The sequence below is a fragment of the Pituophis catenifer genome, unplaced genomic scaffold (assembly GCF_029215685.1).
Source record: "Pituophis catenifer annectens isolate HBS135680 unplaced genomic scaffold, rPitCat1.0.hap2 SCAF_1, whole genome shotgun sequence".
Lineage (NCBI taxonomy): Eukaryota > Metazoa > Chordata > Lepidosauria > Squamata > Colubridae > Pituophis > Pituophis catenifer.
In genome coordinates this window covers 198369865-198385545 of record NW_027256881.1, presented here as the reverse complement: position 1 = coordinate 198385545, position 15681 = coordinate 198369865, and the positions used below count along the sequence as shown (strand labels likewise).

Genomic DNA, 15681 nt, shown 5'->3' with positions numbered 1-15681 from the left:
CAGCAATGGTAGATAAAATGTATGGCACTCCTCACCACCTTAGCAACAATGTGGATTTATATGTCAGGATACATGGTGAACAGAGATAGCATTCAGCCGGTTCAGACTGGTTTGGGTGAACTGGTAGCTGTGATCGCGGGTGGGCCTGCTCACCCGCCCCGGCTCCATGTTGTGCTATTTAGGCACATTTTCAAGGCCGGGCGCATGCGTGGAAGGCGCGCAAGTGAGCAAAGTGCATGCGTGGAAGGCCAGGCACATGCGCAGACAGCGCACCCGTGAAGCGAGTGTGCACATGAGTGGCGAACCGGTGATAAAGGTAAGTGAAACCCACCTCTGATGGTGAAGTTAATATTTGGGGGACATCAAACTGTATTATCATACGTAGATCATAATGAGAAAAATAGAGGCAAGGGGAAAAAAAAGGAATTGAATGGTAATGGTAATTTGCATCCCATGTTTATTTATTTATTTATTTATTTATTTATCATATTTGTATACCGCCCTACTCCTGAAGGACTCAGGGCGGTGAACAGCCAAAATAAAATACAGAGACATACAAAAGTTAAAAAACTATTAAAAACAGATTAAATAATTTAGGCTCAAAAAAAACAGATTAAAAACATCCAATTTATCTAAAAAACATTTAAAACCCAATTTAAAAGCCAATTTAAAAGGGAGAGTTAGGCCAGACCAGCCTGTTGGAATAAAAACGTTTTTAGGGCGCGGCGGAAGATGCGTAAGTCTTGGATCCTCCGTATCTCCGGGGGAAGCTCGTTCCAGATGGCAGGTGCCCCCACAGGGAAGGCTCTCCCCCTGGGGGCCGCCAGTCGACATTTTTGGCCGACGGCACCCTGAGGAGCCCCTCTCTATGGGAGCGAACTGGTCGGTGAGAGGCTACTGGTGGCAGAAGGCGGTCTCGTAAGTACCCTGGTCCTGAGCCATGGAGCGCTCTAAAGGTGGTAACCAAAACCTTGAAGCGCACCCGGAAGACCACTGGGAGCCAGTGCAGCTCGTGCAGTAGGGGGGTCACATGGGAGCGCCACATCGCTCCCGTCACCACCTAACACGTATATTCATAGCAGCTAACAGCAACATATGATAGAGGAATAATGTTTAAAGAACATAATTGAAAAATAATTAAATAATGCACACACAAAGCATCAATAACACAATTCAGAAGGCCAAGTCAGAAGGTCAACCCTGAACACCCTTTTCAAAAGCATAAGACTACACAGTAACGAGACACGGTTCTTGAGAGAGTGTGCTCCATTATTTGGGAATGAATCCGGGAAAGATATGTTAGAAGGAAGTAGATTTTGGAGATTACGGAAAAAAAGTTGCTATACACTTTATACTGTATAATTTGCACACATGGAATTTTGAGAAGATACGCATGAATTTCTAGGAATAAATTTGATTGACTTCCTTGAGCTTTCTGATCTGTTTGGTTCTTTCTAAGAATGTATGTGGTTTGTGACATCACTAAGCCGTGATTTTTGTCATCTCTAAACTCTGCTTAGAGTCTCAGGCTTCTGAAATCCAGTAGACCTAGTGTACCAAACTCTCCAGCACAGCACATCAAGAATCATGGGAGTTAATCTAATTACCAGAGGATATTAATGAGTACTTCCTTTAAACTAGAAGAGTGGAAAGACTTGCTGCCATTTTATCCCCATGTTCAGAAAAGCTCAGCACCTCCTTGGACAGTTAGCCTGCCTTTCTTCCTTAAATCAGGACTGAGACACACTGAGCATGGCAGGCACCTCTTGATGGTAGGATGAAAATGTAATGACTAGAGCCTAGATGTAGTTAATACAATCAGCCTGGGCAATTTAATCATTTGGACCAATGTTAGCTTTAGGAATTTTGCCCCCCTTCCATATTATTTGCTCACACTTGAGTCCTCTATTTATTTTCAGTGTTTTTTCTGTGAGTTCCTCTAGCCAGATTGGCAAAATTAGGAGAACAGCCCCACTGTCTAAAGAACATAAGATGTATTTCTTTACATACAGTAGGTTCACATTGCCAAAGATTATACATTTGGGATTGTTCTCCTAAAATGGGAAAGCATGCTTGTGCAACTACAGCTAATTCTTGGTTTTCCATCATTATCCTGGAGGACCCAAAAGTTAATTGATAGGAATCCCCCCCCCCATGAGAATTCATATCCTGCTAGCTGCTGATTTATCGCTGGAATTTTATTCTGGAAACTAAATCAGCAGAATCTGAATATAATTAGGATTCCTGAATTTATTTCCACCTTCCCCAGACACATTGATACTCTCGTATAAAAACTTGTTAACGTGGCTACAGTCAGTTAACGTGGCTACAGCTCTCTGTGGAGAGAATACAGAGAGCTCATAATAATCTAAAGCAGTGGTCCCCAACCTTTTTATCGCCGCGGACCAATCAGCCTTTGATAATTTTACCGTGGCCCGCTGAGCGCGCGCAGGAGCTTTTGCGCACGGCCCAGGAGCCTTTGCGCTGCAGCGTTCATGTCCCCCGGCCGCTGCGCGGCCCGGTGCCAGGTACTCCACGGCCCGGCACCGGTCCGCGGACCGGGGGTTGGGGACCACTGATCTAAAGGAATTATAGATCTAACTGTTCAGCCCTTTCCAAAATCTGAACAAGCATGTGAAGCTGTCCTTTAAACACAAAGGGAGAGAATTAGATTTTCACCTGATATTAGTGTCACAACATCTAGGACTTGTGAGCATTCTTTGAGAGAGCATGGCCATAGATGTACATAGCAAGCCAGTGATATTATGCCGGCTTTTCTACAGAATGAAAGAAAAAGGAAGGAAGGAAGAGTTCTGTTCAATTATTCTTAAAATAATTAAAATATTTTATGTAAATCCCTTTGCTGCCCACAATGCTGTCAAACCAAATACATTTCTTCAAGACCTATGGGTGCACTTTCATAAATTAATAATGCAAAACCCGAAGATTGTTAAATACAACAAGGCAAGGAAAAAGGAGTTACTGTTTAATGAACTTCCTGTTGATATGTAAATAAAACTCCCAGAGGCATGGGAACAGGAACTCAGAAAAACAAGTTGCTGTAGTTGTTTTCAGGGGAAAAAAAGTTTCTGTTGTCATTTCTTTCTTTTACTTTAGAAATGTTATGGCACCAGAGTGTAGGAGTGCCATGGTGGGTTTTATTGTAATTCCTGCCACTCCTATATTTCTTTCTTTCCTCTCTAAGGCAAAAGAAAGGCAAAGTCTGTTGTACTGTACATACAAATCTATCTGTCTCTTCAAATGTGATGATGTAATGAAGCCAAGAAACTTGCCTTAATTATTTAAGTCCTATAGTGCTTGCCTTCATCAGAGTGGCGTGGTGGCCTAGTGATGAAGATGTTCACCTCCCACTCGCAAGGTTGAGAGTTCAATCCTAGGTAGCGACAGATGTTTCTCTCCTAAGGTACAAAAAAATATATCTGCCGCAAACTCCGCATGGTGTCAAGAAGGGCATCCAGCCAGTAAATGCTCATTTTCACCCTGACTCTACCCCGAATTAAGGGATTACAGGGTCGTAAAAAGAGAGTTTTTTCATGCTGGCCTTCATCAGCCTAAAACCCTCTAGATACTTTCAGTAACTTTCACCATGCTAAGCTAACATGGGGAAAGAACACACTTGCTGTGGTGAAGCTGTAACCAAATATACTCGAAGGAACCATAACAGAGATCTAATCATTTTAATCTATTGTTTTGTATTCTAAATGATTCTCAGTTTTATTTTATTTTTAACTCAATATTTTAATTGCAGAAATATAATATTGGGAACATTTTTTTTAAATTAAAAGGCTGTGTAGAAATGTGGTACATAAACCATTTGTATAATTTGTGATACAACTGATATGTTGGGTAGAATGTTAATTTGTTTATTTAAAATAGAAAGTAATAGGTCTTATACCAATTTCCTGTTTCTAAGAATGAAAAAATGTTTAGAAAAAAGTTTCTAAATAAAATTCGGCTTACAGCTTTTGTGTGATCTTACCAAACAAATAATACGTGTTCTGTAACTATTGCACCCTTAGGTTAACCGGTTCAACAACATCGGTGTGAACAGAATTATTAAAAGACAAACACATCCACCAGTTCTGTTCTGCAACACGATTACTGCAATATCCTGCTTTTAAGATGGGTTCTTCAGAGAATAGGAAGTAAACTGATAAGACAAGCACACAGCTTCTTGGTTCAGACAAAGCACACTAAATAGGCACCCCGTTATCGAAATCACAGCTCAACATGGCTGAGGTAAGTGTTAAAAGATGAATATTTTTCTTACATCTTTTTTTGTTCTTCCCTCACATCGGGCCCTGAGAATCCTCTCGGGGATGATTTTTGGGTACCATAATGGTGATAGTTTATTCTGTTTACAAAGGGAACAAGGAAAGTCTTGTTCCTTGCTGAGAAAACAATTCTTCAGCATAAAAAGATGGTTTTAAGAACTAGTGCTGAAAGATGTCTCCTAGGTGTTTACCTACCTTTTTACCTATAGAGTAAAAATTCCTGAGCAGGGTTGGTTATTGAAATACATCATTATTTAGTTTTCTAGTAAGTCCATATTCACGATTGTTATGAAATCAGGGTCAAATGAGAAGAACAAAGTCCAGATTAACAGTTGCCTAGGAACTATGTAGAACCACGGCCTTGAGTAAAGATAGGTAAATCATTGAACTAAAGTTCCTTTGCGAAATCCCCAGGAAACACTGCGTAATAAATTCTTTCTCCAACCTAGCTTAGCTTCCTATTTGTGATGTTTTTCTCACAGAGTGCTGTGTGTGAATTAGATAATGACTGACAATGACTTTGTGCCTTCAGATATACTACAGGTGGATTAGTCCAGGACATGGATTAGAAGAACAGAATAGATCCAACACATGCTTGCATATTATGTTAAGGTCTGCTTTGCTTAAACATGATTTACTGAATAATAAGCCCAGAGTTAGTTGAGATTTTATGACACTCTAAATGACATTGTCTGTGTTTATGCCACAAGCCAACAGTCCATGTTACAGCATAGTGCAATGTGTGGCACTGCTTGGAAGATCATTGGAGAAAATTTTGTAGGCCTGAACTGAACCACAAAGTAGTAATATTAATATAGCTAATAGAGCAGATGAGCAGAGTGGATCAGCACAGGCTGGTTCAAAATCATATTCCTCCATTAATCATGAACAACATTCAGATTATTATGTCGATTTGTGTAGTGTAACTCATCACTATAGTATCAAGCGTGTTTTTTCAGATTTGAAGACTTTTTCTCCACTTGCTGCTTTTTACTTGCCTGGTAAAGTAATCCTTGTGTGGCCTGTGGTCTCATTTTAAATTATCACAATAAAGATAGTAGCTAATTGTATTTTTTATGCAAAAAGTTACTGCCTCTCAAATAATGGTCCTCTCTTCATATTTATTCATTTATGGAAGTGGACGGTCAAGGGAAAGACATGAATTTAACGCCTGGGACAATTTTGTTTTCATATTTATTTCAGGAGGAAAGTGACGAGTACAATTTTAGCATGTGGTACCATTTGGTCCTGTGGTTAATCGTCATCTTTATATGGTGGAGATGGAGAGATGGGGAGAATTTAGATGACGTGGATCCCCAAGGGAAATACATATTCATCACTGGTTGTGACTCTGGATTTGGGAAACTGGCAGCTATGACCTTTGATAGGCGAGGATTTCAAGTGATTGCTGGTTGCCTAACTGAAAAGGGGGCAAAGGAGCTGAAAGAGGAATCGTCGGCTAACCTCCAAACAATGCAGCTGGATGTGACAAACTCAGAAAACATCAAGCAAGTAGCAGAACAAGTTAAGAAAGAAGTAGGACAACGGGGTAAGCAATTAAGTCCTGTTGCTGAATGTTTCTCTCTGCCTACTAAATAGAGAGTTGAGAAGTGAGCCTCCGCTCTTTTGTGGGATGGATATTAATGGGGTTATGAACAAGAGGGAAACTTTGTTTTCATCCGCTGGTTCCCAATTACTGGTATGTCAAAGTCCATACTGGTTGGGAATGATACTGTGTTTCCCCGAAAATAAGACCCTGTCTTATATTTTTTTGAACCCTGAAATAAGTGCTTGGCCTTATTGCCATGCGCTCAAAAGCCCGATTGGGCTTATTGTCAGGGGATGTCTTATTTTAATAATAATAATAATAATAATAATAATAATAATAATAATAATAATAATAATAATAATAATAATAATAATAATAATAATTTTATTTCTATACCGCCCTTCTCCCGAAGGACTCAGGGCGGTGTACAGCCTATTAAAAACACAAAACAACATCAGTTAAAATAGTTTAAAATTATTAAATAAATTCGGCTAAATTTTAAAACCCCAGAAATTTAAAACCCAATTTAAAAATGTTATGTTGATAGCCCAGCCTGGCGGAACAACAGGGTCTTTAGTGCGCAACGAAATACCCGGAGGTCGGAGATCTTACGTATTTCCGGGGGCAGTTCATTCCACAGGGCTGGGGCACCCACAGAGAAGGCCCTCCCCCTGGGTGTCGCCAGCCGACATAACTTGGCCGATGGCACCCTGAGGAGGCCCTCTGTGGGAGCGAACTGGCCGGTGGGAGGCTATTGGTGGTAGAAGTCGGTCTCGAAGGTACCCGGGTCCTATGCCATGGAGCGCTTTAAAGGTGGTAACCAGCACCTTGAATTGCACCCGGAAGACCACTGGGAGCCAGTGCAGCTCGCGTAGGAGGGGTGTCATGTGGGCGCAACGGGTTGCGCCCATAACCACCCGTGCGGCTGCATTCTGGACTAGCTGGAGCCTCCGAGTGCTCTTCAAGGGGAGCCCCATGTAGAGAGCATTACAATAGTCCAGCCGGGAGGTGACAAGGGCGTGAGTGACCGTGCGCAAGGCGTCCCGGTCCAGAAAGGGCTGCAACTGGCGAATCAGGCAAACCTGATAAAAGGCCCCCCTGGCCACGGCCGTCATATGCTCTTCTAAAAACAGCCGTGCATCCAGGAGGACACCCAGATTGCGAGCCCTCTCCGTGGGGGGCAAGGATTCACCCCCAATAGTCAGCGATGGCACCTGCTGACTATATCGGGACGCCGGAAGCCACAGCCACTCAGTCTTGGAAGGGTTGAGTCTGAGCCTGTTCCTCCCCATCCAGACCCGCACGGCCTCCAGGCAGTGAGACATCACTTCAAGGGCATCGTTGGGGTGGTCAGGGGTGGAGATGTACAGCTGAGTATCATCAGCGTACAGATGACACTTCACCCCAAAACCACGGATGATCTCGCCCAGTGGCTTCACATAAATGTTGAACAGAAGGGGCGAGAGGACCGACCCTTGCGGCACTCCCCATGCGAGGTGCCTCGAGGTCGACTTCTGCCCCCCTGTCAACACGAACTGTGAGCGGTCGAAGAGGAAGGAGGAGAACCACCGCAGAACGGTGCCCTCTATTCCTAACCCTCTCAACCGCTGCAGCATGATACCATGGTCGATGGTATCAAAAGCCACTGAGAGATCTAATAGGACTAGGATGGAGGAGCAGCCCCTGTCCCGAGCCCTCCAGAGATCATCCACCAACGCGACCAATGCCGTTTCAGTGCTGTACCCCTGCCTGAAGCCCGACTGGCACGGGTCCAGATAGATAGCTTCATCCAGGTGCCGGGGAAGCTGTCGTGCCACCACGCTCTCAACAACTTTTGCCACAAAACGAAGATTGGAGACTGGACGGTAGTTAGCTAATTCAGCCGGGTCCAGGGAAGGCTTCTTGAGGAGGGGCCTCACTACCGCCTCTTTCAAGGCGGCAGGAAAGGCACCCTCACTCAGAGAAGCACTTATAATTCCCTGGAGCCAGCCTCGTGTAACCTCCTGGGAGGCCAGTACCAACCAGGAGGGACACGGGTCCAATAAACACGTGGCGGCACTAATCTTACCCAGAACCCTGTCCACATCCTCGGGAGCCACAGGATCAAACTCCTCCCAGATAATATTCTCAAGACCTGCCCTCATCTCCTCCCCTGGACACATCCAATCGGAGTCCAAGCCCTCCCGAATCCGAGCGACTTTATCATGCAGGAATTGCACAAAATCCTCAGCACGACCCTGCAAGGGATCTTCCCGCACTCCCCCCTGAAGAAGGGAGTGGGTCACCCTAAACAGGGCGGCTGGGCGGTTCTCTGCAGATGCGATAAGAGCGGAAAAATGGTTAGATTTTGCCGCTTTTATCGCCACTAGGTAGGTCTTGATATAAGACCTCACCTGTGTCCGGTCGGAATCGGATTGACTAGTCCTCCAAATGCTCTCTAGGCGTCTTTTCCGACGCTTCATCTCTCTCAGCTCCTCAGAGAACCAAGGAGCCAATTGAGATCGGCATCGGGTCAGAGGCTGCAAAGGCACGACGCGGTCCAAAGCTCTGGCGGCCGCACTCTCCCAGGCAGCCACCAGCTCTTCAGTCGAGTCGTGTGCCAGAGTCTCAGGAAACGGCCCAAGCTCCGTCAGGAACCTTTTGGGGTCCATCAGGCGCCTGGGACGGAACCATCTGGTCGGTTCCGTGTCCCTGCGATGGGGGGAAGCGGTAGGAAAGTCCAAGTGAAGGAGCGAATGATCTGTCCATGACAAGGGTTTGATGTCTAGGTCCCCTCTACCAAGATCATTCAACCACTGACCAGAGACAAAAATCAGATCCAGAGTGTGTCCCCCTATGTGAGTTGGGCCTTGAACTAACTGGGTCAGGTCCATGGCCGTCATGGAAGCCATGAACTCCTGGGCCACCTCTGACGCCTCACCTGCAGACAGAAGGTTGAAATCCCCCATGACAATAAGTCTGGGGGTATCAACCACCACCCCGGCAATGACGTCGAGTAGCTCGGGCAGGGTCGCTGCCACGTGGCAGGGAGCCAGGTACGTAATCAGCAAACCCATCTGTACCCCACGGCCCCACTTCACAAAAAGGGACTCACATCCGGCTATCTGAGGAACAGTGGTCTCCCTCGGACAAAGACTTTTTTGGGGGAAACAGGGTAGGAAGTGGAGCACAGGAGGGAGTAAGCTGATGGAACTTATTTTGCTGCTTTTGTTGGACTTTCCCCCAAGAAAGGCTGAGGTAGGGCTTTTGTTGGCCAGTTTTCTGACAATATGTGGCAGCAGCAGCTATCCTGTGCCAATCCATAGGGAATTTTAAAATGGACCCCCTCTACAAACAAGATGCTTCTGGGATATGTTTCTGTATTTTGCTATGCTTCAGCCTGGCAGTGCAACTGAAACTCCATTAAGCAAAACCCATTTAGTTGAAGTGGCGGTTCTGTAAAATGGGCATAAGAATAATGGCTTACATATTGCCAACAATCTGCCATATTTTGTAGCTATCTCCTTATATTCAAGAAATAATTGCCCCTCCCTCTCTTCCTCTCTCTTTAAGTTCATGCTTTAAAGATGATAGAAAAGGGATAACATATCAATTAGGTATATTTATGTTTGTTTAATTATATTACAGTTTTAATCCTTTCTTAGCCACCCAGAATTGCTGTTTCAATTTGGGCAGCCATATAAATTGATTAAATAATTCAATGATAATAAGGCATGAACATAGCAGGACTTACTTCTGAGTATTGTATTCAATTTATCCCACTTTTCCATTTATGGAATAATTGGAATAATAAAGATGTAAAATAAAATTTAACAGAATGAAAAAATTAAAACCCCAGTAAAATATCTTAACTGTTCTTATCTGCTGAAGGCTAATAGCGAGTATATGACCAGTAAATGAGGCATCTTCAAAAAAAAACAAAAAAAAAAACACACCTCTGTCCTATATATATATCATGATATCTGGGAAAGTCAAAAATTACATAGGTAATTTCTCTTATGTTTAGATTCTAAGCTGTTGAGGGATGTTTAAAGGTTAACACCAATATCTTAAATCAATGTTTCTCTACCTCAGCAACTTTAAGATGGGCGGACCTCAACTCCCAGCATTCCTATGCTGGCTGCGGAATTCTGGGAGTTGAAGTCCGCCCATCTTAAAGTTGCTGAGGTAGAAAAACACTGATTTAAATGATATCCAGAAAGCACTTTGGGAATTGCGCTGGCAAGAAAGAGTCAATATTTTTACTGCCAAGCAACTTGCATCATTGGGCAGTTCCTCCTAATGTTTAGCTAGCTTCTCTCCCTCTTCCATGTCTTAGTTCTAGCTGTCTGAAAAAATATCTCTGCAATCTATCCTCTGCCTAACAGCCCTTCAATCTCGGGCATCTTCCCTTAATCTATTGTTCAGGATAAACAGTAGTGACAGAGATTTTGCTTTGCCTCTGGAATCAATCAATGACATCTCCAGGAAGGGCTATAAAAATTGTGGCAAGCCTTTGCCAGTTAATGCAAGGGATAACTGGCTATACGGACCCAAAACATCACTTATTATGGCAGCTTTCTGCAATGCTCTTCCGAGAATGTGATTTTCAGTTTTCTAGTTCAGTTATGTCCGTTTAAGGATAAAACTCAACGTACCTGGATTATGATTGCAGCAACGTTGTATGTCTGTGTGTGCATCCACTTTCTTAACGCTTTTCATAATGGACGGAACATTATTTATTATATTCAGATATGATACTTTTTGTGAGGTTTTTTTTTTCCCCCTTTCTTTCTTTGCAGGTCTCTGGGGCCTTATCAATAATGCTGGTGTCATGGGACCATCAGCCCCCACCGATTGGCTGAGGATTGAGCACTTTAGAGCTCCCATTGAAATCAACCTGATTGGCCTCATAAACGTTACATTAAACATGCTTCCGTTGGTGAAGAAAGCCAAAGGAAGAATAGTAAACGTAACCAGTGTTGGTGGTATTCTGGCAATATGTTCAGGGGGTTATTGTCCATCCAAATACGGAGCAGAAGCCTTTACCAACAATTTAAGGTAAGGCAGACGTCGCTGAATAAGATTCATCATGCCTAAGATTCAATCCAGTCTCAGTGGGCTCTAATGTCAGCATCGTATCCGATCATTCCACTTTATGAATGACTCATCTATACATGGTTCACTGCAAGCGAGCCAAGGCTTTAACATACATTAAACCTTCTCTTACTTGTAAAGTAATGGCAAAAGGAAGAATGAGGACAGGAAAAGTCTGGCTTGGGAAGAGGATTGTTTTCCCCCTGAAATCGGTTGGATTTTTGGAAAGAAAATGGCTTTTCCTAGGTACTTGTCCCAAGGAGGAAGGGAAAGTTTTAAATATTAACAAACGTCTAAGGTGCCTTGGTGCAATCAGCAGTAGACGTTGTAAAAGGAAACTATGTATATGCTGATCTAGATTATGCAAATCTAGAGTCTTGTAGCACATTTTTTTTTGAAAGACAAATATTAGTAAAAAGCATAGGTTTTCTGCAGTTCCCGTCATCTGATCTCCTGCTCATTAAAAGCTCGTGACTTTTAATAGCTATTTAATCACAGGATAGGATAGGATAGGATAGGATAGGATAGGATAGGATAGGATAGGATAGGATAGGATAGAATAGAATAGAATAGAATAGAATAATAACTTTATTGTCACTTTGAATGTACATTAATTGGCATACTGCCATGGTTAAGTAAGCATGGCTGAAGTCGTTTTGAGGGTTCATTAAAATGAAATTTTGTTGCATATACCTCTCAAAGGGTCACCATCTCCAATATACACTATATAAACATGACACAATAAATAAATAAATATGTATGTATATATGTATGTACCCATATATAATATATGACACAGAAAAACAACACAGTCTAGTTCGGATGTGTACCAGTGGTGGGTTTCAAAATTTTTTACTCCCGGTTCTGTGGGCATGGCTTGGTGGGCGTGGCAGGGGAAGGATACTGCAAAATCCCCATTTCCTCCCAATCAGCTGGGACTTGGGAGGTAGAGAATAGATGGGGGCGGGGCCAGTCAGAATTTTTACTACTGGTTCTCCGAACTGCTCAAAATTTCCACTACTGGTTCTCCAGAACTGGTCAGAACCTGCTGAAACCCACCTCTGATGTATACATGTACATGGTGAGAGAAACGAATCTTGCGAGTTTACCAGATGGATGGCATAGGGAACAAAGCTGTTACAAAATCTTGTAGTCCTACTAGAAATACTTCAAAACCTCCTCCCAAAGGGGAGCAACAGAAACAGACCATAAAATGGGTGTGTGGTGTTACCAAATTCAACAATACTTTCTGTCTCTGAAAAGTTCTTCTAGTGTAAGTTATTGAATTACTGTTGACATCTTTTCCTGTTTTGCAGACAGGATATGAAGCCCTTTGGAGTGAAAGTGTCCTGTATTCAACCTGGCTTGTTCAAAACAGCTCTCTCTGATAGAGTCCGGGTCGTAAAAGAAAAAGTGGCCATTTGGAATAGCCTTCCTTCCATCATCCAACGGCAGTATGGTGAACATTACCTCAAGGAAGGTAAGCTATGAAAGGATTTCAAGGCCCTAAAGAAACTCTGGAGCCATCAGATTTCAGGGGAATCTGACCTATCTTGGTTCAGCTGGTGTCTTTGATGCAGTGAGCATTTAAAGCCCTCTTTCCATTTTATCCATGGGGAGATTCCCTTCGCCATGGTCTCCTCTTAGCCTCCAAAACGCTATCCTAACACTTCCTTTTGTTTGATGGTTAACTCAGCACCAAGTTCCAGAACCCCACAATCCACCTTCATGGAGGGAGCAGTAGCAGGGTCATCACTAGCATCTAGGTTGAGGCTACTCATGGCAAGCTATTTTTATTTTAAAAATGGCTTACATTTTGAATAGCAGGCTGGCCATGTAGCAATAGCAATAGCACTTAGACTTATATTCCACTTCACAGTGCTTTACAGCCCTCTCTAAGCGGTTTACAGAGTCAGCATTTTGCCCCCAACAATCTGGGTCCTCATTTTACCCACCTCGGAGGGATGGAAGGCTGAGTCAACCTTGAGCCTGGTGAGATTCGAACTGCCAAATTGCAGGCAGATGGCAGTCAGCAGAAGTAGTCTGCAGTACTGTATTCTAACCAATGCGCCACCATGTAGATAGTTATTGCCACAGGTTCTGTGGGCACTCCGTATTTTTCTAAAGTAGTCTTTTTCAGCTTTCTTAGTGATTTCAGAATTGTGGACTTCAGCTCCATGAATTCCAGGCTTCAAAATTATCTAGATTGGGAGTGGGGAATTATGGCCCTTTTATGACTTCCTGGCTGGCTCAGGAATTCTGGGAGTTGAAGTCCACAAGTCATAAAAGGGCCAATAGTTCCCCACTCCTTATCTAGATGCTCACTGCCTTTCCTTAACTGTCACTAAGGCCAGTTTTGTAATAATTCACATCATCTTCTACAGTACTGTCATCTGTCATCATTGCCTCAGTATAACCCTATTCTTATGATTGTAGTATCAGCACAACTGTAGTTGGATGTCGCCAGAAGATGCTATAAATCACTAGTGAGGGCCCTGCCTAAATACAGCATCAGTCATTTTCCTCAGCTGCAAGAAATGAGCCAATTTGTGTATGTGTGTGTGAAGTGTAAAAATTGTCTCTCTCTCCCTCTTGCCTGATCATACTATCAGTATTCTTTGTAGATTAAGAGGACAAAACCATACGCTAATCTGTCAGATCTTGTTAGCTCTATTAGTACTGTATGTATCTGTATGAACTTAATGTCACAATCCAATTCAATTTCTCTTTACAGCTTTATAAGTTAAGAATCATAACCAAACTACTTAATCAAGAGTCTTGAATCCTGTTACTGAAAATATTCTCCTCTCCCTTTTCTTCTTTCCCTAGACGCAATAAAGAAAGAAAAATTAGTCAAGCTGTGCCAGAATTCAGACCTGTCACTGGTTGTGAGGTGCATGGAACATGCCCTAATGAGCAAACATCCAAAGGCTTATTACACCGTAGGCACAGATGCTAAATTCTTGTGGATTCCTCTCTCAAAGTTGCCCACCTGTATCCAGGACTACATGCTCATGAAGAACAAAGTTAAGCTATTTAATCCCAACTCAGAATAAGATCTCCTCCTTTGTTTCCTTAGCATTTCCAAGGGAACCCCAACCTGTTGGCTCAGGACAAGAACTGACTAATCGGTGACAATTGTTTGTTACCCAGTAACAAAGTACCAATTCACGTACAGGCTTCAAAAGCTGTGCTTGCTTAAATAATGAAGATAAATACTCCAATGTTCAGGCAAACAAACATCCAATAGTGTGGGCGATCCCATTTCTTGCTGACATTAAGACAATAATATGCTCTGTATTGTCTGGTGGTTGTTAAGGCTGAACTAGCATTTGCTGACAAAAGCACATCTTAGGCAATCGATCAGTCAAAACTTGGAAAACTCTGCTATCACAGGACAGTGAACTAATTGTGTATTTTAAGAGCTCATTAGAAGGAAAACAAAACACAAAGGCAGTTAAAAGTACTAACTATGTGCTTTGCAAAAATTGGTGATTTGCAAGAGCGCTACAGAAGCAAAACAAAATCCCTTTTCACCCTTTATATGTGTGTGTGTGTGAGAGAGAGAGAGAGACAGAGAAGGAGGGCAGGAGAGGGAGAGAGACCTACATAGTAGCAGTTTAAGATCTTTGCAGAGGATTGAATTCTCAGATTATTGGAATTTGCCCAGAGGTCAAGAGACTAATCCAAGGAACAATTGAAAAATATACAGATAGTCCTTGATTTACAACCACAATTGAGCCCAAAATTTCTGCTGTTAAGTGAGACATTTGTTAAGTGAGTTTTGACCCATTTTATGACCTTTCTTGACATGGTTGTTAAGCAAATCACTGCAGTTCTTGAGTTAGTAACCTGGTTGTTAAGTGAATTTGACTTAGCTTGACGGAAGGTGGCCAAACATGAGCCTAGGACACAGCAGCTGTCATAAATATAAACCAGTTGCCAAGCATCTGGATTTTGATCACAGCAAGTTGCAACTGTGAAAAATGGTCATAAGTCACTTTTTTCAGTGCTGTTGTAACTTTGAACAGTCATTAAATCAACAGTTGTAAGTCGAGGACTACTTGTAATGCCCATGAGCATGTAAGGCAGAGTTCTTCAAACTTGGCAGCTTTAAGACTTGTGTACTTCAACTCCCAGAGTTGATAGCTGGCTGGAGAATTCTGGGAGTTGAAGTCCACAAGTCTTAAAGCTGCCAAGTTTGAAGACCTCTGATGTAAGGGAATGCCTCTCTTTAGTGAGGAATTTTTTCCTTCAAATATCTGAAGACTGAGAAATCTTGCTTCCTGTGTGTACCTTCCCTCTCGGTTCAGCCTCCATGGTTAGGACCGTCCCCCTGCTGCCCTGGTTCAAGTGAAGCATCTTCTAAAACATTAGGAAGCCATTCAGTTGAATGCTGGCTTGATTCAGCCTCATGCCTTTATAAAACAGAAACTGGATATTGACGCCAGGCGTTCCAGATTACAGGCCTACTGGCTGAAGTTGTTGGGAATAGAAGTTCAGCGATATCTCGAGAGCCCCATAATGGGTGAACTCAGAGCCACGACTGAACACACGCCGAAAAATCTCAAGTTTAAGCATCTTTCCAGATAAGGGATCAGAGACACAATGTCCCTTGGCATGGGCAATAACAGATTTTGCAAACAATTGGGCGTGCTGCAGAGCCCCTTCCTATGATGCAGTCATTGCATATGTCTAATGAGCAAATGAAGGACGCGGTAACTCAGTGGCTAAGACACTGAGTTTGTTGATCAAAAGGTC

At 42.9% G+C, this 15681-nt stretch overlaps 1 protein-coding gene across 1 annotated transcript; it reads left to right on the top strand.

Moving 5' to 3' along the window:
- Positions 1 to 5495: 5495 nt before the first annotated feature.
- Positions 5496 to 13976, top strand: DHRS9 (dehydrogenase/reductase 9). Its single transcript, XM_070956920.1, has 4 exons — positions 5496 to 5844; positions 10626 to 10884; positions 12237 to 12400; positions 13750 to 13976. Exons 1-4 carry the CDS (start codon positions 5526 to 5528, stop codon positions 13974 to 13976), a joined length of 969 nt encoding a protein of 322 aa, XP_070813021.1. The 5' UTR covers positions 5496 to 5525.
- Positions 13977 to 15681: the final 1705 nt, after the last annotated feature.

Bases quoted from the DNA above. Each gene is read 5' to 3' on its own strand.
- DHRS9 (XM_070956920.1), top strand. From the start codon at position 5,526: ATGTGGTACCATTTGGTCCTGTGGTTAATCGTCATCTTTATATGGTGG. The intron at 5,845-10,625 runs GTAAGCAATTAA...CTTTCTTTGCAG, and splicing joins GAAAGAAGTAGGACAACGGG to GTCTCTGGGGCCTTATCAAT. The intron at 10,885-12,236 runs GTAAGGCAGACG...CCTGTTTTGCAG, and splicing joins GCCTTTACCAACAATTTAAG to ACAGGATATGAAGCCCTTTG.